Source organism: Scyliorhinus torazame, chromosome 10, assembly GCF_047496885.1.
Source record: "Scyliorhinus torazame isolate Kashiwa2021f chromosome 10, sScyTor2.1, whole genome shotgun sequence".
NCBI lineage: Eukaryota > Metazoa > Chordata > Chondrichthyes > Carcharhiniformes > Scyliorhinidae > Scyliorhinus > Scyliorhinus torazame.
This window is the reverse complement of record NC_092716.1, coordinates 112,203,368-112,226,374: the sequence shown is the minus strand read 5'-3', so window position 1 is coordinate 112,226,374 and position 23,007 is coordinate 112,203,368. Positions and strand designations below refer to the sequence as shown.

The following is a 23,007-nucleotide window of genomic DNA, read 5'->3' as shown; positions in this document are numbered from 1 at the left end:
AATGAAGTTACTGTGAAAAGCCCCTAGTCGCCACATTCCAGCACCTGTTCGGGGAGGCTGGTACGGGAATCGAACCGTGCTGCTGGCCTGCCTTGGTCTGCTTTCAAAGCCAGCGATTTAGCCCAATGCATAGAATACCAAGAATACTGATAATGCAGAAGAAGGCCATTCGGCCCATTGAGTCTGCACCGGCTCTCCGAAAGAGCACTCTACCCAGTCCCACTTCCCCGCTCTATCCCCGTAGCTCCATAACCCCATCTAACGTACACATATTTGGACACTAGGGGGCAATCCTTTAGCATGGCCAATCTACCTAACCTGCACATCTTTGGACTATGGGAGGAAACTGGAGCACCCGGAGGAAGCCCGTGCAGAAACGAGGAGAATGTGCAAACTGCAGACAGACAGTCACCCAAGGCCAGAATCAAACCCGGGTTCCTGGCGCTGTGAGGCAGCAGTGCTAACCACTGTGCCACCGTGCCGCCCTTCTGTGATATAAGATTCTATGATTCTATACACATGGTTAAAAGGAGTATAATCTTCCTCTACTTTGTCACAATTGTCTTAAACAAAACCTCAGAATAGCATCTTCAAACACAGCAATGTGACATTTCCATTTCCAAACATCCTTCTGGTATCTCTGTGTGAGATTGCCAACTTAATGATTTAACTGATCTCAGACAAGGCGGTAGTGTATGAGATATAATTGGCCTCAATACTCTCAGGATAGGGAGAGTGGGAGGAGGGTGAAATTAGCAAGAGTTTCAGATCCTGATTACTATGCATTTGTGTGGATGTCAAGTTTTTGGAGAAGGTGCAGAGGAAATTTATTAGAATTACAGTAAGAATCAATGACTTCAGTTACTTGGAAATACCAGAGAAGCACTTGGTTGTTTGCGATGTCTCCTTATTCAAATAGCTTGCTAACGTTAACTGCCTCGGCTCACACACAAAAAATGGCCATATAGGTGAGACCTTGGAGTGTTGTCAGCAACTTGGATGAGTCAATGCCTTCAGAAGTTGAGGGGAAAAAAACGAAAAACATTCATACTTTAATCACTTCTCTCAGTGTAATGATACTCACCACCCACCAGTTGTACACATCAGGGTCCAACTTCATGTTTGCTTTTGTCCAAAGTGGTAGAATATCCTGATCAAAGTGCTCATCAAACCACTGTGACACACCAGGGTCACCTACACAACGATCACAAGCACACGTCTTCTGACCTACAAGATCCTTGCTCAACTTCTGCATGCCCAAGTAGCTGGGTACCAGTTTGACCCGGTGTGCATCTTCCACACCCTGAGTCTCCAGGTAGGCCATGTTGGTCACACCTGTCAGCGTGTAAGTGAAAAACAGGGAAGTCAGAAAGGCAACGAGAAGTACAAGGAAGAGGATAAATACCCGAAGCGAGCACTTCATTGTCACAATGTTGCACTTTGGGCTCGGACCTTTGGCTGTTGACAAGAGATTCTTGTTGCTGATTCTCATGTATTGTTGAGTGACTTCAGCAGGGGGGGGGGGGGGTTGGCAGAGGTCAAAAGTGGAAGAGTGCCAAAAATCAACAACGCTGTTTATCCCTGTCTAATTTAATGGAGGCTTGCTGTTGGTTTTAATTGGAGGTCCTCAGAGATTGCTTCAGCTGCACTGGCATGTAGCAGTTAAACATTCTCAACAGAGGCTGCTTGCTGATGATTTTTCTTTCAGTTAGACATTCAGCTTCTGCTTGCACTTCCTTCTCTCCTCCCCTTTGCAAGCAAAGCTGAAGATTCTGCGAAATCTCCTTTCGCCTCAGATACCGTGACAGTTAAAAACAATCATCACCATCCTTTGGAACAAGCTTGACAGAATCAGACTCCTCGAACCAGCGGCCAGCTCATTCGTTAGTTCCTTGGTCCTCTGAGAGATTAAGCAAGCAGCTTGGTTTTTCCGTGATAGGATGTTGGATTAATTCGGTTAAACTGCTGTTTGATTTACTCTCGCACTGTGAACACCAAACCAAAATCTCTCAAAAAAGTCTTGCCTTGTATGAACCGGAGCCCAGATCGCTGCTTCAGAAATTTATAGCATCTCTTGTGCGTCTCTTATTTTCATGAAGAGGTATGTCTGTGAGAGAGCTGTTGCCAAGGTGACTATTGATATGTGCTCAAAAAAAAAGAGGTAAATCAAGGCGTGCAGATGAGAGTATTGTCTGCTCACAAGTCCTCTGTATGTTCGTCGATGCCATTCAGCTTCCTTAATACACTGTCAAGCAAGAGATTACAACAAGGCTAAAAAACATTTTTCCTCTCCACGTGCAGCAGAACTAATGAGACGGGTGTGCTCTGCTTTCTAAACCCCACGTCAGCTTTTCTTCTGGATTTTGCTATTTGGCCAGTTACTCAGGATTTGCTCAGGCAGACAGTGTGTTTCACTCCACAAGAAAAGCCTGGATACAAAAAAAAGAGAAAAAGAGAGTTCAGTCTACACAGTCCGTAAAGAAATCAAAACAAAGTACCCTGATTTTTTTTCTGTGTAGTTCAATCAATTAAAAGTCCAAGATTAGCAAAACAAACCATTGTATATATCAGTTAACCACATTACTAGGCATCAGTGTCTGTCCTTAATTTAAAAGTCACTATGGTCAAAATAAAATGTTTGATTCAATTTTCTCCCTTTCTCTCCTGACTCAGGCTTGGATTAAAATTCAGAACTACCAACAGCCCTGTGCCAAGTGCTCATTCTTTATGTGTGAGCCTGCATAATATTTGGCACCAGGATATTCGACTGTGGGGGGAATCAAAGCAAACCCCAACTCTTGCGTCATCTGACATTAATTTGCTTAAAGAGTATTTCTAATCAATTTCTTTTGGCACTTTAACATTTTACAAAACAAATCAAAAACATGACACCCCCAAATACAATAAACCATGCACCAACTCCCCCCCCGCCCCCACCCCACCCAACAGTTGACGGTAACTACTCTCTGAAATGCAAAATAAACAAATCCCATCTCTTGTGGAACCCCTCATTCTTCCCCCCCTTAGGGCAAATTTCACCTTCTCAAGATGTAAGAACATTATCAGATCCCCCAGCCACACCGAGGCACAGGGTGGAGAAGCTGACCTCCACTCCAACAGAACCTGCCTGCGAGCGATCAACAAGGCGAAGGTTAAAACATCTGCCCTGCTGCCGTCTGCAACTCTGGCAGGTCCGACACCCCGAATGTGGCCCCCAGCGGACTGGCTCCAAATCCACAAGCAGGATCGCCGACATGGTGCTGAAAAACGACCCTTAAAATTTCTCCAACTTCAGGCATACCAGAACATGTGCACATGATTAGCCGGGCCTCTCCCACACCTTTCAAAAGTATCTTCTACCCCCACAAACAGCCAGCTCATCCTTGATTTCATCAAATGCACGCTGTGCACCTCCTTTAACTGTATCAACCCCAGCCTTGCGCACGAGGTTCGGTTCGGATTTGGTACTGGGGTAGCCTCCCAAGGTGAAAGCTTCGTCTGAGTCGTTGTCTTCCAAGACCATATCATCACGTTTTGTGTCGGAGCTGGCATTGGGCTCGCGATGTCCAAAGAAGAATTCAAAGTCTGAGTCATAGTCTTCAAGGACTGTACCATCTCTTTGGGCGGTGCTAACTGCTTGTTGTAGGGTTCTGCGGAGGTTACTTTCAGCTACTGGTCGAATTTCAGGCATTGTGCTGTCGTTCCAGGTGAAAGAATCTGGTTTTGAGGCTTTAAATATTTTTCCGTGTTTTGGGACATTTCCTCACGTGGTCCGGGGCCCCTGACATCATGAGGAGTGTGACGCGGCTTCTCGCGCATGCGCAAATGGACCTTCCCGTTCTGTGCGCTCTTCGCGCAACTGCGCATGTGCAGCACCTTTTCCAAGATGGCTGCAATTCAAAACTGCCATTCGTTGCTGCAAGCCTACCTCGCCACGAGTTTTGGCGCCTCTTTTACCTTTTCTTCTTGTATGTTCCTCGCAGAATTCTTGGAATTTGTCCAGGACTGCCTGGAAATCGCTCTTATTTTGCCCCTTTGAGTATTTGAAGGTCGAGAAGATTTCAGCTGCTTCTGGACCCGTGATGGTAGTAGAAGCTTTATTTTTTCTGCATCCGCCACGCCATCTAAGTCAGAAGCTAGATCTCGAATCTCTGCCTGAACCAACGCCAGTTTTCACTGAGATTGCCTTGGTACCTGAGTGGTTGTGGAACCGGAATCCTGAACATCATCTTGCCTGGCTGCTGTTGCTGGTTGTCACTGTTCGCTGAGTTGCAACTATATGGATTTAACAGTTCACTCCTGGAATTATGTTTTGTTATGCTCTTGTCGTAGCATAAGCTGCTTCCTTTTTTAAAAAAAATATATTTATTAAAGTTTTTTAACACAATTTTTCTCCCTTACAAACAATAACCCCCCCCCCGCCCCCCCTCGTAACAAAAAAAACGAGAAATCGCGCAGAGCAAGATATATACATGGCAAAATGATATATTTACACAGCTTTGCACACTGGCCCTCACCCGTACGTGCCAGTTTCCCCAACCCTTCATGTTATCTCTTGCTCATCCACCCTCCCAGGCAGTCCCCCCCCTTTCCTTCCCCCCCCCCTCCCAGGACGTCCCCTCCACCCCCCCCCCCCCCCCCAAAGGTTGCTGCTGCTGACCGACCTTCCTCTAACGCTCCGCGAGATAGTCTAGGAACGGTTGCCACCGCCTGTAGAACCCCTGCGCAGACCCTCTCAAGGCGAACTTAATCCTCTCCAACTTTATGAACCCAGCCATATAATTTATCCAGGCCTCCAGGCTGGGGAGCTTCGCCTCCTTCCACATTAGCAAGATCCTTCGCCGGGCTACTAGGGATGCAAAGGCCAGAATGCCGGCCTCTTTCGCCTCCTGCACTCCCGGTTCATAAGCTGCTTCCTTGATGTGCCCTCTGACAAAGGAAGGTTCAGACTTGGAGATAGCTTTAACACGTTTATTAAACGATTAACAATTCACCTACTTGGATTCGTCTCTCCTGTTAATCCTGCTATAGCTACTCAGACTGACGAACCAGTCTGCTACAATCCACGTGGTGGGAGTGATGTTCAATCAACCCTGTGTCTGTACTCACTGAGAGTCTCCACTGGAAAGAGACTGAGCATGTGTGATGTGTCCTTTTATATGGGTTGGTGTAATGCCCTCCTGTGGTAGTGTCAACTCTGTGTGTATCGTGACTGCCCATTGGTCGTGTCCTATCTTACTGACCTATTGGTTGACTGTCTGTGTGTCATGTCTCTGGTGTTCCCTCTAGTGTCCAGCTAGGTGTAGTGTATGTACATGAACCTTTTGTGTACTTACAGTGATGTATATCACCACAACCCCAGCCTTGCGCACGAGGTTAAGGCATTCACTCTCCGCAGCACCTCACACCACAGTCCCTCCTCCAACGCCATCTCAACTCCTCCACCGACTTGGCCTTAACTCCGGCCATAGACATCTTATCCTCCTCCACAATTCTCCCATAAATCGCTGAGATGATCCCACCCTCCAATCCCATTACCGACAACACCTCCTCCAACAACGAGGAGGCAGGCGCTATTGGAAAGGTCGGAAAAATCTTTCTTGCAAAGATGTTTTCGGTATGCATATACCCAAAAACCCTCCTCACATGGAAACCCAAACTTCCTCCTCAACTCCTCCAAGGTTGCGAACCGCCCCTCCAAAAACAAATCCTTTGTCTCCTTCACCCCTCTCTCTACGCATCCCCGACACCTCACATCCATCCTCCCCGGCTCATTCCCCCAGATCGGCATCAGCCTCGACCCCGCTCCCAACCTAAAGTGCTGCCAAACTGCCAGTATCTTGGCATCCACATTCAACAGAGATACGGGTATACATGAGCCACACTCCACCGGATCGTTATCCTTTTTAAGCGACAACAAAATGGATGCCTGACCCATCATTCCCGGCAAGGCCCCCTAACCATCGCGTCCTCAAACATTTTTACCAACAGCAGCACCAATTTATCCTTAAACATTTTATAAAATTCCATGGCAAAACCATCCGGCCCCGGTGCCTTACCCGTCTGCATCTTCCCTATCGCTACCTGCACTTCTTCCACCCCCACTGGCTACTCCAATCCCACCTTCTCCTCCTCTCCTACTTCCGGGCACTCAATCCACCCCAAAAACTCTCTCATAACCAACACATTTTTCTATCCAGGTCCCTGTAAGACTGTTCAAAAATCGTGTTCACCTGCTCCAGCGCCACGACCAGCTCACTCATCCCGTCTGTGATCCAAATGATCTCCCTCCCTGCTTCTTGCCTGCGGAGCTGGCCCGCCAACATAGGGCTAGCCTTTCCCCATGCTCATAAACGATCCCCTTCGCCCTTCTCAGCTGCTGAATCACCTTCCCCCTAGATAGAAAATTGAACCTTGAATCAAACTTCTTTCTCCTCACCAGAAGACCCGGATCCAGTTCCTCCGCATGCCTGCTATCTACTTCCAAAATCTCCTCTATCAACCGTTGTCATTCCTCCCTCGCCTTCCTATCCACCTGCGCCTTAAACGCAATAACCTTACCCCTCACTATCGCCCTCAATGCTTTCCACACCACTGAACATGAACCCTCCCCATTACGATTAAACCCCACACCTTCCCCATTTTAGTACAAAAATTCGGACCCGCCAACAGTCCCACATCCAACCTCCATGCTGTGTTATTACCATAACAGAAGAACTGCAAGGGTTAATGAAATGTCTAGATAGCCACGAGAGGGAGTTACGGATACAAATATATAAGGTACTGATGCTAAGCCTTTTGGGGGGAGAGAGTAGTCCAGGAGTTAGCTAGAGACAGGCAGAAGTATTGATAGTGTGAGTAAGTGCAGATCACACTTTATAACAGTATTAAGATTAGTTGTAGATGAGTGTAGTTTATATGTTAACAATCAACTGTGCATTATTTAGAACTACGTGTCAAATGCAAATTAGTAGTGTTAATAAATTTATAGCTTTGTTTAAGTTCAAGCTATTTTGTGGTCTTTGTTAATATTACGCTAACCATCCTGAATCAAGCAACACAAAGAACACCACATGGTAACAGGAGTGTATTTCTACTAGTAAGAAATTAAAGATTAGCATAAGAAGATTGAAGAAACAATCAAGCTGCTACAAAACTCTGAAAATCTACATCGAAGACGAATTGGAAAATGAGGGTCTCAAGTAGCTTGACCACTTAAGGACAAATGATAAACTATGCCATAATTGGACATTCTTTAAACAGCAGTTTGAAGTTTTCCTTTCTGTCTCTGCCTCTGATCAAAGAATAATTGCACTCCTATTAAATTTGGCTGGACCTCAAGTGTTAGAACTGTTTGTTTGAATTTACTGCTGATGAGGACAAAACAAATATAACATGGTGCTACAAAAGTTTGATGCATACTGCAAGAAGCAGGTGAATGAGACCTATGAGCGCTCCATGTTCAGGAAAAGGCTGCAGTCTGTAAGAGGGGAGTCGGTAGATTCTTTAACTTTAAAGTTGCGGGCGCAGTCCTGTAACTTTTCCTCAGCATCTGATTCAATGCTGTGTGATCATGTTGTTTTGGGGATAAATGCGAATGCTTGCGTGCAAAAATGCGAAGACGACCGATTTTACCACTAAAGACACGATCAATTTGTGCAAAGTCAATGAACAGGCATCGTCTGAATATGCAGAGTTCGTGGCAAAAGCAAAGAGCGCGAAATCGGGAAACATGGCTGACACCATTAATGCTGAGTCGCAGCAAAGAAAACTGTGTACAATGGCCTGTGGCCATTTTGAGAGTGACGCCACAAGTGTGATGACGTGCACTTGCTGTGGACACGCCCATAGTAAAAAAAATTGTCCGGCAAATGGCAAACAATGTTCCAATTGCTGCAAGTTGAACCACTCTGTAGCACAGTGTCGTTTTTCAGCAGCTTCTCCAGTAACCAAATTTAAAAAGTCCGACAGTGATTTCAGAAGGATCCAAAGTGTAAAGAATGAAGATAAAACATCCAATATCTTGACTGATAGAGAGGATTGCTCACTATACATGTTCCAGGAAACTTTCATGATTGAAGCAGTCACTAGGATTAATATGCTGGATCGCAAAGACAGACCAGTACAAGACCTCTCCAAGATAATTAAGGAGTGGACCATATCATTAGAAACTAATGGCAAAGATATACCATTTAAAATTGACACAGGAGCGCACGCAAATATTATCACAGAAAAAAGTTTAAGACAAGCTTATAGGACACCACTGATAAAGAAATCTACTTGTTGGCTAACCGATTACAATGGTAACACAATAGTCACAAGAGGTTCCTGCCGTCTCGTTGTTAGAAACGGTGACATCGAAATGCCCATCGACTTTGAGATCGTGGAAGGTGGTAAGTCATCGCTAATTGGGGTGGATGCTTGCGAAAAATTTCAGCTGGTTGAAAGGGTTCACTCATCTAGTACTTCGCATTACCGCTGATGCTGACATATCAGATACAGAGTTAGTCCAAATAGTGGAATCCCAAGCCTCTTTCTTTACCGAGATACTTCCAGTGTCTGACCGGAAACTATGCATAATCCAAGCTGAAACTGAAAAGGATTTGACGCTCCTGAAGGTGAAGACATACCTCGAAGAAGGATGGCCCACTGGATGTCGATCTGCCTTTCCAAGTATAAGAGATGATCTTTCTGTAATAGATGGTTTCCTACTTAAGGGAGATAGGATAATGATTCCTGCCTGTCTATGTCAATGAATTCTGCAGCAGATTCACGAGGGTCATTCGGACATCGAAAAGTGTCGTAGAATGGCTGGACAGTCGGTATATTGGCCGGGAATCAACAGAGAAGTTGATCAATTTGTACAAGAATGCACAATCTGTCAGATGCATCAGCCTGCACAGAGCAAAGAAAGCATGAAAGAGATGGAAATCGTCACGAGTCCATTGAACAAAGTGGCCATGGATTTGCTTTATTTCCAAGATCGTGACTATCTAATTGTCATAGACTATTACTCCAACTAACCAGAGGCGGTGACGTTGAATGATTCAACAGCAAGATCTGTCATAAGGGCAACAAAATCAACACCATGGGATACCATTATACATTGGCTCTGACAATGATCTTTGGGCTCAATTCTCCCATCGGGAGACTAAGTCCCGACGCCGGAGTGAAAACCGGAGTGTTTCACTCCGGCGTCGGAGGCCGCTCCCAGCCCCCTATTCTCCCGCCACCCCGGGGGGGGGGGGCTAGGAGCGGCGCCGCGTCATTTACTCTCAAGCTGGGAGTGGACACAGTTTGCAGACAAATACAACTACAATCCCATGTTATCCTCAGTCAAATGGCAATGCAGAGAAGGGAGTGGGAATAATAAAGAAATTGTTCCACAAAGTAATCGAAGATAATCAAGATATATCTTTGGCGTTGTTGGCGTACAGAGCAACATCACTGTCAACTGGATTATCACCTGCTCAGATGCTAATGCGTAGACGAGTTTGCACCGCATACCTGAGATAACCATTCCAGATATGGATCATCAAGAGATATGCAACCGTATCAGATCCAAGAAAAAAAGCAAAAAGAGGACTATGGTAAACAAACTAAACCTCTATCTGAATTAAATGAAGGTGACTTTGTACGCATTAAGAATCCTGATGGAGGGTGGCAACAAACAACAAAAGTTGTCAGACAAGTCGCACTAAGGTCGGACTTAGTTCCAACGAAACACGGGCCTCTGTTCAGAAGAAACAAAAGAGTGCTGTTGCACATCAAACATCATGTTAAATCACATCCTCAGAATGTTATTGATCCAGACAACATCTTCAAGGACATTGACTTTCCCAATCCTCACTTGGCACCGATACAGCAAGAAGGGAAGAGCAGCATACCTTGAAGATGCCAATAAGAAGATCAACAAGGAAAAGAAGACCACCTGAAAGACTTAATTTGTGATGACTATATAATTAATCATTTCATCAACTAAGTGATGTAACAGATATTTACAAAAGAATGTATAAACTGATGGCAAGTTTATGGGGCGGGATTCTCCAACTCCCCGCCGGGTCAGAGGCTCGCCGGCGGGGCGGCGTGAATCCTACCCCCGCTGGCTGCCGAATTCTCCAGCGCCGGAGATTTGGCGGGGACGGTAATCGCGACGGTCGTCGGGCCCCCCTGGCGATTCTCCGGCCCGGGATGGGCCGAAGCCCCGCCCGTTCTATGCAGGTCCCGCCGGCGTATATTGGAGTTGGTCCCTTACCGGCGGGACCTGGCAGCGTGGACGGGCTCCGGGGTCCACGGGGCGATCCGGCCCTGGGGGTGCCCCCACGGTGGCCTGGCCCGCAATCGGGGCCCACCGATCCGCGGGCGGGCCTGTGCCCTGGGGGCACTCGATTCCTACGCACCGGCTGTGTAAGCCTCCGCGATGGCCGGTGCGAAGGTGAACCCCCCCCCGCGCATGCGCGGGGATGATGTCAGCAGCCTCTGACGCACCCGCGCATGACCCGCGCCAGCCGGCGGAGTCCCTTCGGCCCCGGCTGGTGCGGCGCCAAAGGCCTTCCACGCCGGCCGGCGGGACGCAAACCACTCCGGCGTCGGCCTAGCCCCTGAAGGTGCGGAGGATTCTGCATCTTTGGGGCGGCCCGACGCCGGAGTGGTTCTCGCCACTCCACTGCGCCGTTTCTGCCCGCCCCGCTGAATCCCAGAGAATCCCGCCCCAGAGCTATACTAACAAATAGTAATGCTCACACTAGAAATGTAATGTTTAAAGATAAATATCACAATCAAAGTTATAATAATTTTCTTTTACAAAGAAAGGGGGATGAGGTATTAAAATAACTGTAAGAACTGCAAGGGTTAATTAAATGTCTAGAGTAGCCACTAGAGGGAGTTACAGATACAAGTATATTACACATTGGTGCTAAGCTTTGTGGGGGGAGAGAGTAGTCCAGGAGTCAGACAGTGTTGTAGATTAGTGCAGTTTATATGTTAACAATCAACTGTGTATTATTTAGAAGTACGTGTTGAATCCAAATTAGTAGTGTTAATAAATTTACAGCTTTGTTTAAATTCAAGCTATTTTGTGGTCTTTGTGAACACTACGCCAAGCATCTTGAATTAAGCAACACAAAGAACACCACACACGCCGGCCTCTGGACTGACCCCTTCTCCAGGACTACATCCACCCAATGTGTAGCATGGTCCGAGACCACAACCGTCGAATACTCTGCCTTCCTCACCCCGGCTAACAGCGCCTATCCCATTACAAAAAAGTCGGACCTCGAGTACACCTTGTACACAGGCGAAAAAAAGGAGTACTCCCTGTCACGTGGATGCATGGACCTCCATGGACCCACCCCTCCCTTTTCCCTCATAAACCCAGCGACGCTTTCGCTCTCCCCGACGGGGTCAGCGAACGTGCTGGGACATGTCCACTTTCGGCACCAACACTGTGTTCCAGCCCCCCACTGTATCAACTCGTGAGTATCCAAATTCGGAATGGCGGTCAGCGTTTTCTTCACAAACCCAACTTCATGCCAATTTGCGACATATACACTAACCAGCACCACCAACCTCCCCTCCAACGCACCCGTTACTATCACATACCTACCCCCACTGATCTGCCACCACTTTCTCCATCTGAAGCCTCACCCTCTTGCCCACCAGAAGCGCCACTCCCCCCCAAGCCCTGCTGTCAAAGCCCGAGTGAAACGCTTGGCTCACCCAGCCCTTCCTCAGCCTCATCTTGTCATTCACCCTCAGACGGGTTTCCTGCAACATCACCAGATCGGCTTTCAAACACTTCAAGTGCGAGAAAACTCTCGCTCTCTTCACGGGTCCCCCCAGCCCTCGCACGTTCCATGTCATCACCCTGACCAGGAGTCTCTCAGCCACAACCCCCCCAGCTCATCTTTTTTGCCATATCCACTACTCTAAGCCTTGAGCATCAGGCTGAACCCAGCCCTAGTCACCATTAGCCCCCTGCCCCTCCCACTTTCCCAGAATTCCCCCAACTATTTCCTCTCAAAAACACCTCACTCAATATCATCCCCATCATTCCACAATTCACACCTCCCAGGCCATCAAAAACTGTCCATGCAGGATCCAATGACTGCGGCCCTCCCCCACCTCGCTCCCGTTCACTAGCCAACCTGCGTTTGCTAGAGAGGTCGCCTGTACCAGAACCCCTTCCCCCACACAGAAACAAAACCAACGCCCAATCCCCCTACTTCCAAACCTTCCAACTCCCCACCCCATAATCCCACAAACCCAGCACAAAAAAATACCTAAATTCCCATCCAATCTCTATCAACCCCCAAACGCTCCCTTCCCTACTACCGCACCAAAAATAAACAACAACCCCCAAATAACAAGATAAATGAGAGGAGAGATACATTAAAAAAAAGTTGTGAGTCCCCCTCAGCTTCGCCGGGTAGACCACCCCAAACCTCACGTTGCTACTGCACAACGCCACCTTCACCCGACCAAAGACCAGCCGCCTTCTCACCAGGTCAGCCATAAGATTTTGGTATATTCGAATACCAACGCCTTGCCACTTCAACTCTCGATTCTGCTTCCCCACTCAAGACCTTTTCCTTCATCTGGTTGTTGTGGAAGCAGACTATCACAGCCCACGGTGGTTCATTCATTTTTGGCTTCAGCCGGAGCGACTGATGGACCCTGTCCAACCCGTAAAGAGAGGGGTCCTCATTCTCTCCCATCAACTTAGCGAACATCTCCGCAAAGTACTCAGTCAGCTTCTGGCCCATCACCCCCTCAGCAATCCCACGATCCTCAAATTCTGACTTTGTGACCTGTTTTCCAGGTCCTCCACTTTGGCTCTCGGTCCTTTATTGCTCTCCACTGCCCTCCACAGCTCCTCACCCATTGAGGTGAACTGGTCACTGTGCTACGACAATGCCTCCTCCATCCCCTTCAACACCTCTCCTTGCTCCTGCACCTCCATTGACGCCTTAGTCAAAACCGCCTTTATTGGGGCAAGAGTGCCATCTACCCACTCCTTGAGCGAGGTCATCATCTCTTTCCGATGTATTTCGAAGTGTTTGGAGACAGTTACTCAAACTCCCCAACACCACATCAGTCAGCTTTTCCACCGTAATGGGAGTGTCCCCTCCCGAGGCACTTGCACCCGCCATCTTTCTTCCTGTTTCTCACCGTCACACTCGCCGACGGACGCTCGCTCGCCCCTTCCTACCCTGATTCTTCTTCTGGAACTTCGACATTCCAGAACATCCTCAGACTTTCCAACACAAAATGTTTCCAAAAAATCCCCCAAAAACTAGGCATAAAAGGCCAAAAACCAGAAACTCTAGCAGGAGCCACCCAACATTGTGGCACTACAATTCAGCTAAATGGGGGAGATCTCGAACAGATCTAGCAGCTCAAGACTGGGTATACAGGAGGTGCTGTGGGCCATTAGCAGTAACAGAATTGCACTCAAGCACAATCTGTAACCTCATGGCCTGGCATATCCACCATTACCACCAAGCCAGGGGAGCAACCCTAGTTCAATGAAGAGTGCAGGAGGGCATGTTAGGAGCAACATCAGGCATACCGAAAAATGAGGTGTTGACCTGGTGAAGCTACAACACAGGACGAATTGTGTATCAAACAGCATAAGCGGCAAGTAATAGACAGAGCTAAGCGATTCCACAACCAACGGTTTAGATCTAAGCTCTGCAGTCCTGCCACATCAGGCCGCGAATGGTGGTGGACAATTAAACAACTCACTGGCGATGGAGGCTCCACAAATATCCCCATCCTCAATGATGAAGGGGCCCAGCACATCAGTGCAAAAAATAGGATTGAAACATTTGCAACAATCTTCAGCCAGAAGTGCCGAGTGGATGATCCACCTTGGTCTCCTCCGGGAGTCAATTCGATTCACTCCACGTGATATCAAAAAACGGCTGAAGGCATTGAATACTGCGAAGGCTATGGGCCCTGACAATATTCTGGCAATAGTACTGAAGACTTGTGCTCTAGAACTTGTCGCATGCTGTGTCAATCTGTTCCAGTACAGCTACAACGCTGGCATCTACCTCGCAAAAATAAAATGTGGAGATTTGTCCAGATATGTCTTGTACACAAGAAACGGTAAATCCAACCCGGCCAATTAACACCCTATCAGTCTATTCTCGATCATCAGTAAAGTGATGGAAGGGGCCATCAACAGTGCTATCAAGCAGCACTTACTCAGCAATAACCTGCTCATGGACACTCAGTGTGGGTTCCGCCAGGGTCACGCAGCTCCTGACCTCATTACAGCTTTGGTTAAAACATGGACAAAAGAGTTCAATGCCAGAGGTGCGATGATGGTAATTGCTCTTGACAATTTGACCAAGGCAGCATTTGACCATTATGGCATCAAGGAGCCCTAGCTAAAATGAAGACAACGGGAATGAGGGTGAAAATCCTCCACAGGTTGAAGTCATAGTTAGCACAAAGGAAGATAGATAGTTGTAGTGGTTGGAGATCAATCAGCTCAGCTCCAGGACATCACTGCAGGAGTTCCTCAAGGTAGTGTCCTCGGCCCAACCATCTTCAGCTTCTTCATCAGTGATTTTCCTTCCATCATAAGGTCGGAAATGGGGATGTCCGCAGATGACTGCCCAATGTTCAGAGCCATTGCAACTCCTCAGATAGTGAAGCAGTTCATGTCCAAATGAAGCAAGACCCAGACAAAATCCAGGCTTGGGCTGACAAGTGGCAAGTTACATTTCATAGAATCATAGAATTTACAGTGCTGAAGGAGGCCATTCAGCCCATCGAGTCTGCACCGGCCCTTGGAAAGAGACCCCTACTCAAGCCCACATCTCCACCCCATCCCCGTAACCCAACTTAACCTTTTTGGACACTAAGGGCAATTAAGTATGGCCAATCCACCTAACCCGCATATCTTTGGACTGTGGGAGGAAACCGGAGCACCCGGAGGAAACCCACGCAGACACAGGGAGAACGTGCAGACTCTGCACAGACAGTGACCCAAGCCCGGAATCGAATCTGGGACCTTGGAGCCGTGAAGCAACTGGGCTAACCACTGTGCTACCGTGCTGCCCCATTTGCATCACACAAGTGCCAGGCAATGACCATTTCCAACAAGAGAAGATATAACCGTTATTCTGGAAATTCAATGGCATTAGCATTGCTCTATCCCATACTATCAAAATTACATGAGTTACCATTGACCAGAAATAGAATTGGATGAGGCAGACAAATACTATGGCTACCAGAGCAGGTCAAAAGCTAGGAATCCTGCAGCGAGTAACTCACCTCCTGATTCCCCAAAGTCTGTCCACCATTTGTAAGGCACAAGTTAGAAGTGTAATGGTATACTCTCCACTTGCCTGGATCAATTCAGCTCCAACAACATTCAATAAGCTTGACATCATCCAGGACAAAGCACCCCTCTTGATTGCTACCCCTTCCATAAACAGTCAATTTCTCTATGTGGCATGCCATGTGTACCATCTATAAGATGCACTGCAGGAACTTATCAAGGTTCCTTGGCGAGCACCTTCCAAACCCACGGCCACTATATAGCAGCAGATAGTTGGAAACCTCATCATCTGGACGTTCCCCTCCAAGTCTCATTGAAACTTACAGAATACTGAGAGGCCTAGGTAGAGTGAACATGGAGAGGATGTTTCTACTCGTAGGGGATACTAGAATCCGAGGGCACAGTCTCAGACTGAAGGGACGATCCTTTAAATCTGAGATGAGGAGGAATTTCTTCAGCCAGAGGATGGTGAATCTGTGGAACTCATTGCCACAGAAGGCTGTGGAGGCCAAATCACCGAGTGTCTTTAAGACTGAGATAGATAGGTTCTTGATTAATAATGGGGTCAGGGGTTATGAGCGAAGGCAGGAGAATGGGGATGAGAAACATGCCAGCCATGATTGAGTGGCGGAGCAGACTCAATGGGCCGAATGGCCTAATTCTGCTCCTATGTCTTATGGTCTAAGTATCTCACCATCCTGACTTGGATGCCTTTCCTTCATTGCCGCTGGGTCAAACTCCTGAAATTCACTGCCTAACAGCACTGTCGGTGTACTTACACCTCAAGGACTGCAGCGGTTGAAGAAGGCAGCTCACCACCACTTTCTGAAGGGTATCTAGGATGGGCAATAAATGCTGACCTAGCCAGCAAAGCTCATATCCTGTAAATAAATGTGTAAACAGACTCTTGCTGAGTAGATTACATTCAAACATCTTGAAGCTCAGCCAAGCATTCATAATAAGACCATCTGGAGAAACTGTCTGGCCATCTGTTTCAGTTGATAGTTGCCAAATGGCCTCATTACACAAGCTGAAGCATAGTGTTAGTTTTGACTGATTGGCATCGTTATGAAGTTATAATAGGCTTTTCTCTGATCTGTTTTTCAATGTCTGTGTGTTTATTTGAACATGTGTGATGTGGGGTAAAGCTTATGTGATTGAATCTATGGTTGACAGTGTTTGATTGACACTCTAATACAGTTAGAAGAGCAGCAATTTTTTTCAAGGAAGATTTATGAATGGGTGTTTTTTCATGAGCATTTCCAGACTTGCCATTATTATTGTATAATTGGTTCTGTTCATGGTGGTAACTGGGTAAGTGAGTGGGCATGGAAGGTGCATGGAGACCATGGGAAATATGAGGGAGCACAAAGGGTGCAAGGGGCAGGGGAGGGGGGCGGGCATGAGAAGCAGTAGGAGCATGGGAAGTGAGTGAAAGTTGAGGCCCCAATGAGCTTCCCTTCATTGAGGCCTCTCGCCTCATTGTGAAAATCCAACCCATAGTAAGCTCGAGCGCAATCTTCTACAAGCTGGCGTCAAGTTGAATGTATGTAGAGGGGTTATGGTATGTATTTCCTCTCTCATTTCATTGCTTTAAAGTCTATCTTTCTGGTTCACAAATCCACAGCAATAACCAACTTTCAAAATGAAACACTTATTAGTATCCAATTGTGGATTTGTAGTTGTATCTGTGGTCTCTGGTGTCGATTGGTGTAGAAAGAGGTAAAATAATTAATCAGCTAGTGATCTCACTCCTGATTGATAGGTGTTTACTCGTGCAGGAAATTATGCACGGGTGACTGCACCTGAGTGAGATGGAGCAGTAAATCTGGTTCATGCAGGAATTTGGTGCATGGTGGAAAGAGATGTGCTATATATTGGAATTATGCTGAGGTAATTAAGTGAATAAATAAATTAAAGTTAATTAAATAACATAAGTAACAATGGCAGTACAGATATTTTGTTTCAGCTGTGGAATGTGGGAGATTTTGGATGCCAAAGCGATGCATGACAAACACGTCTGCAGAATGTGTAAGCAGCTAGAGGAATTTCGGATCAGGATTATTGATCTAGAAGCTGAACTGCAGACACTGCACAACATGAGGGAGCGGGAGAAATACACGGTGGTTAGCACTGCCTCCTCACAGCTCCAGGGACCAGGGTTCAATTCCGGCCATGGGTGACTGTCTGTGTGAAGTTTGCACTTTCTCCCCATGTCTGTGTGGGTTTCCTCCGGGTGCTCCGGTTTCCTCCCACAGTCCAAAGAGGTGCAGGTTAGGTGGATTGGCCATGCTAAATTGCTCCTTAGTGTCAAAAAGGTTAGGTGGGGTTATTGGGTTACGGGGATAGGGTGGAGGTGTGGGTTTACGTAGGGTGCTGTTTCCAGGGGCCGGTGCAGACTCGATGGGCCGAATGGTTTCCCTCTGCACTAAATTCTATGATTCTATGATACTTTGTTCCATAAGAGGGTCACCCCTCCTAGAATAGGATTGCCTGTTTTGGTCAGCAGTAGGGACAGGATAATGTGACTGTGAGTGAGGCAGATAAAGGGACCAAGTAGACAGTAGGGGAGGAGCCTCGACTTTGCAATTGTCAAATAGGTTTGAGGTGCTCACAACCTGTGGAGAAGAAAGTGAGGTCTGCATGGTGGATGAGCTGACTGGTCATGGCGCTATGGTACTATGGTACAGGAAGTCGTTCAAGCAGAGCAGAGCACACCAGAATGCAGTGGTAGTAGGGAACAGTATAATGAGGGAATTGGCACTGTTTCCTGCAGCAAAGAGCAAGAGTCCTGAAGGCTATGTTGCCTGGTTTCAGGACATCGGCTCAGCTGGAGAAGAACTTGTAGTTGGAGGGAGAGGATCCAGTCATTATGGTCCCTGTAAGAACCAACAACATAAGCAGGATAAGGAAAGAGGTTCTGCATAGTCAGTATGAGGATCTAGGTAGCAAACTAAAAAGCAGAACCTCAACGGTAATAATTTATGGATTATTACCTGAGCCACATGGAAATTGGCATAGGGCAAATAAGATTTGAGAGATGAATGCATGGCTCAAAGACTGGTGTAGAAGAAGGGGGTTCCGGTTTGGGAGGCACTGGCACTAGTACTGGAGGAAGTGGGGGTGTACTGATGGAAACCACGCGTGATACGTGTTCTTGCGAATCACCTAACTAGAGAAGTAGAGAGGGCTTTAAACTAAATAACTGGGGGTCAGGGTGCGCAGGTGTGGATTAAGCTTGGGAAGATAGAGCAAATCAAGGGATAGATTCAAGGAAGGAGAGCATAATAGTAATAGGGGAAATTAGGGTCATAAAATAGGGAAGAAACAGGGAGAAAATAAACCTCAGAATACACCAATATCAAGACTGAGACGATAAAAAAAAGGCATTGATAGTGCACATTGAAGTAAATAAATATGATTTGATAGCTGTTTTGGAGATGTGGCTGCAGGATGACAAGGTCTGGGTCCTGAATATTGAGGGGTATCTAACGTTTAAGAAGAAAAGGAAGCTTGGTAAAGATGGAGTCGTAGCGCTGTTAACCAACGACAGCATTAGTGCGATAGTTAGAAATGGCCTTGGTTCAGGAGCAGATGTAGAATTGGTTTGGGTGGAGGTGAGGAATAGTAGGGCAAGAAGTCACGAGTGGGAGTGTTCTACAGGCCCCCGAACAGTAAACAAAATGTAGGACTGAAAGTATACAAGAAGAAATAATGGATGCTTGTACTAAAGTGTCTGCAATAGTCATGGGTGATTTTAATCTACATATAAACTGGAAAAATCAGATTGGCAGTACTAGCTTAGATGAGGCATTCATGGTATGCTTTTGAGATAGTTTCACAAAGAATCACATTTTGGAACCAATCAGGAGAGCGGCTAATATTCGATTTGGGGCGTGATTCTCCCAAAAGGGTACAAAAGTCTCCGAGCGGACGCTTTTAGTCGCGTGTTTCCCGGCGCTCGCAGCGCCGAGAAACACGTGGCTAGACTCGCTGTGAATGAGGGGTGTGAACGGGGAACACACAGCCGAGGCCGCACATAGCCCCATTTTGTACTGTGGGGAACCCCGCTTGCTGGAGCTCCCCAATGTATGATGTGGAGATGCTGGCGTTGGACTGGGGTGAGCACAGTAAGAAGTCTTACAACACCAGGTTAAAGTCAAACAGGTTTGTTTCGATATCACTAGCTTTCGGAGCGCTGCTCCTTCCTCAGGTGAATGAAGAGGGATGTTCCAGAAACATATATATAGACAAATTCAAAGATGCCAGACAATACTTGGAATGCGAGCATTAGCAGGTGATTAAATCTTTACAGATCCAGAGATGGGGTAATCCCAGGTTAAAGAGGTGTGAATTGTGTCAAGCCAGGACAGTTGGTAGGATTTTGCAGGCCAGATGGTGGGGGATGAATGTAATGCAACATGAATCCCAGGTCCCGGTTGAGGCCGCACTCATGTGTGCGGAACTTGGCTATAAGTTTCTGCTCGGCGATTCTCTTGTCGCGCGTCCTGAAGGCCGCCTTGGAGAATGCTTACCCGGAGATCAGAGGCTGAATGCCCTTGACTGCTGAAGTGTTCCCCGACTGGAAGGGAACATTCCTGCCTGGTGATTGTCGCGCGATGTCCGTTCATTCGTTGTCGCAGCGTCTGCATGGTCTCGCCAATGTACCACGCTTCGGGACCTCCTTTCCTGCAGCGTATGAGGTAGACAACGTTGGCCGAGTCGCATGAGTATGTACCGCGTACCTGGTGGGTGGTGTTCTCACGTGTAATGGTGGCATCCATGTCGATGATCTGGCATGTCTTGCAGAGATTGCCATGGCAGGGTTGTGTGGTGTCGTGGTCACAGTTCTGAAGACTGGGTAGTTTGCTGCAAACAATGGTTTGTTTGAGGTTGCGCGGTTGTTTGAAGGCATGTAGTGGGGGTGTGGGGATGACCTTGGCAAGATGTTCATCTTCATCGATGACGTGTTGAAGGCTGTGAAGAAGATGTCGTAGTTTCTCCGCTCCGGGAAAGTACTGGACGACGAAGGGTATTCTGCCGGTTGTGTCCCATGTTTTTCTTCTGAGGAGGTCGGTGTGGTTTTTTGCTGTGGCGCGTTGGAACTGTCGATCGATGAGTCGAGCGCCATATCCCGTTCGTACGAGGGCCTCTTTCAATGTCTGTAGATGTCTGTTACGCTCCTTTTCGTCTGAGCAGATCCTGTGTAAACGGAGAGCTTGTCCATAGGGGATGGCTTTTTAATGTGTTTAGGGTGGAAGCTGGAGAAGTGGAGCATCGTGAGGTTATCCGTGGGCTTGCGATAAAGCAAAGTGCTGAGGTGACCGTCCTTGATGGAGATGAGTGTGTCCAAGAATGCAACTGATTTTGGAGAGTAGTCCATGGTGAGTCTGATGGTTGGATGGAACTTATTAATGTCATCGTGTAGTCGTTTCAGTGATTCTTCACCGTGGGTCCAAAGGAACAAAATGTCATCGATGTATCTGGTGCATAACGTCGGTTGAAGGTCCTGCGCGGTGAGTAGGTCTTGTTCAAACTTGTGCATGAAGATGTTGGCGTATTAGGGTGCGAATTTGGTCCCCATGGCTGTTCCGTGCGTCTGGATGAAGAACTTGTTGTCGAAGGTGAAGACGTTGTGATCCAGAATGAAGCGGATGAGTTGCAGAATTGCTTCTGGAGATTGGCTGTTGTCGGTATTGAGTACTGAGGCTGTTGCAGCAACGCCGTCGTCATGGGGGATGCTGGTGTAGAGTGCCGAGACGTCCATTGTGATGAGGAATGTTCCTGGTTCAACTGGTCCATGGGTGCTGAGATTCTGTAGGAAGTCCGTTGTGTCGCGACAGAAGTTGGGTGTACCTTGTACGATGGGTTTCAAGATGCCCTCGATGTAGCCAGAGAGGTTCTCACCCAGGGTCCCATTGCCTGAAAATAGGACGGCCTGGTGTGTTGGCCTTGTGTATTTTCGGGAGGCAGTAGAGATCTCCAGTACGTGGGATGAGAGCACGTAGGGTGCTCTGAAGATCTGGATCCAAGGTCTTGATCAGTCTGTTAAGTTGGCGGATGTGTTCCTTGGTCGGATCTGCGGGTAACTGTCTGTAGTGTTCTTGGTTGTTGAGTTGTCGGTATACTTCTTTGCTGTAGTCCGTTCTGTTCAGTATAACAGTGGCCCCTCCTTTGTCTGCTGGTTTGATGACAATGCTGCGGTTGGTCTTGAGAGCGCGGATGGCATTGCGTTGTGCTTGGGTGACGTTGGGGGCTGTCTTGTGAATGCGACTGATAAATCTGGCATTGACGCGACTCCTGATGGCTTGAGCATACATGTCGAGTCTAGGGCAGCGGCCTTCCCGAGGGGTCCAATTCGACTCTTTCCTCTTCGGTTGCCGCACCGCAGATCTCTCGGTCTGCTGTTCCGGTGCATTGGTAGTCTGCTTGGGTTCGCTGTTGGCCTTTTGGGGTCTGTGGAAGAATTCCCGGAACCTCATTCGCCTGATGAATTCCTCCGTGTCTGCCACAAGACTGATGGGGTCCATTTTGGTGGTGGTGCAGAAATTGAGCCCTCTGCTGAGGACTTCGATTTCGTCTGGTTGAAGGATGTAGTCCGACAAGTTGACAATAGATTTCCCTGTATTGTTTTCTACTGTGGTACCGGGGGAGGCTTGGTTGCTGCTGGTGGTGATGCCTAGTTTCTCAAGCTTCCTGTTCTTGGTGTGCAAACTGCCAGATCATTGACATGGATACCACCATTACACGTGAGAACACCACCCACCAGGTACGCGGTACATACTCGTGCGACTCGGCCAACGTTGTCTACCCCATACGCTGCAGGAAAGGAGGTCCCGAAGCGTGGTACATTGGCGAGACCATGCAGACGCTGCGACAACGAATGAACGGACATCGCGCGACAATCACCAGGCAGGAATGCTCCCTTCCAGTCGGGGAACACTTCAGCAGTCAAGGGCATTCAGCCTCTGATCTCCGGGTAAGCGTTCTCCAAGGCGGCCTTCAGGACGCGCGACAAGAGAATCGCCGAGCAGAAACTTATAGCCAAGTTCCGCACACATGAGTGCGGCCTCAACCGGGACCTGGGATTCATGTCGCATTACATTCATCCCCCACCATCTGGCCTGCAAAATCCTACCAACTGTCCTGGCTTGACACAATTCACACCTCTTTAACCTGGGATTACCCCATCTCTGGATCTGTAAAGATTTAATCACCTGCTAATGCTCGCATTCCAAGTATTGTCTGGCATCTTTGAATTTGTCTATATATATGTTTTTGGAACATACCTCTTCATTCACCTGAGGAAGGAGCAGCGCTCCGAAAGCTAGTGATATCGAAACAAACCTGTTGGACTTTAACCTGGTGTTGTAAGACTTCTTACTCCCCAATGTAGAGAGAGATCAGGACGCCATTTTTAAATGGCACACCGATCTTCGAGGTCCCTTAAACAATCCCCGACTTCTCACCCCCAGCCCGAGCGCACCATGGGAGGATCCCCAACCCCTGAAAAAGAACATGCCGGACACCCTTGGCCCGATCACGCGCACGCAAAAAAAGCCAGCTTGGCACCTTGGCAGTGCTAGCTTGGCACCCTGACAGTGCCCATGCCAGCTCCTAGTGCCAGGCTAACAGTGCCAGGGTGCCCAGGTGGCACCAGCAATGCCAGGGCACCACCCTACCCAAAGGGCATGCAGCTGGGGGCCTCCGAT

General features: G+C 47.7%; 1 protein-coding gene across 3 annotated transcripts in view; it reads right to left on the bottom strand.

Annotated features, from left to right (window-relative positions):
• st3gal2 (ST3 beta-galactoside alpha-2,3-sialyltransferase 2) overlaps positions 1–23,007 on the bottom strand; it is a 345,283-nt gene that overhangs the window by 211,402 nt on the left and 110,874 nt on the right. For 2 of the 3 annotated variants that reach the window (XM_072518611.1, XM_072518613.1), the window contains exon 2: positions 1,085–2,429. In XM_072518611.1, coding sequence (XP_072374712.1) covers positions 1,085–1,492 — 408 coding nt within the window. In that variant the 5' untranslated portion in view covers positions 1,493–2,429. Of the gene's footprint in view, positions 1–1,084; positions 2,430–4,194; positions 4,346–23,007 lie in introns of all 3 variants that reach the window. The other variant, XM_072518612.1, reaches the window with a different exon arrangement.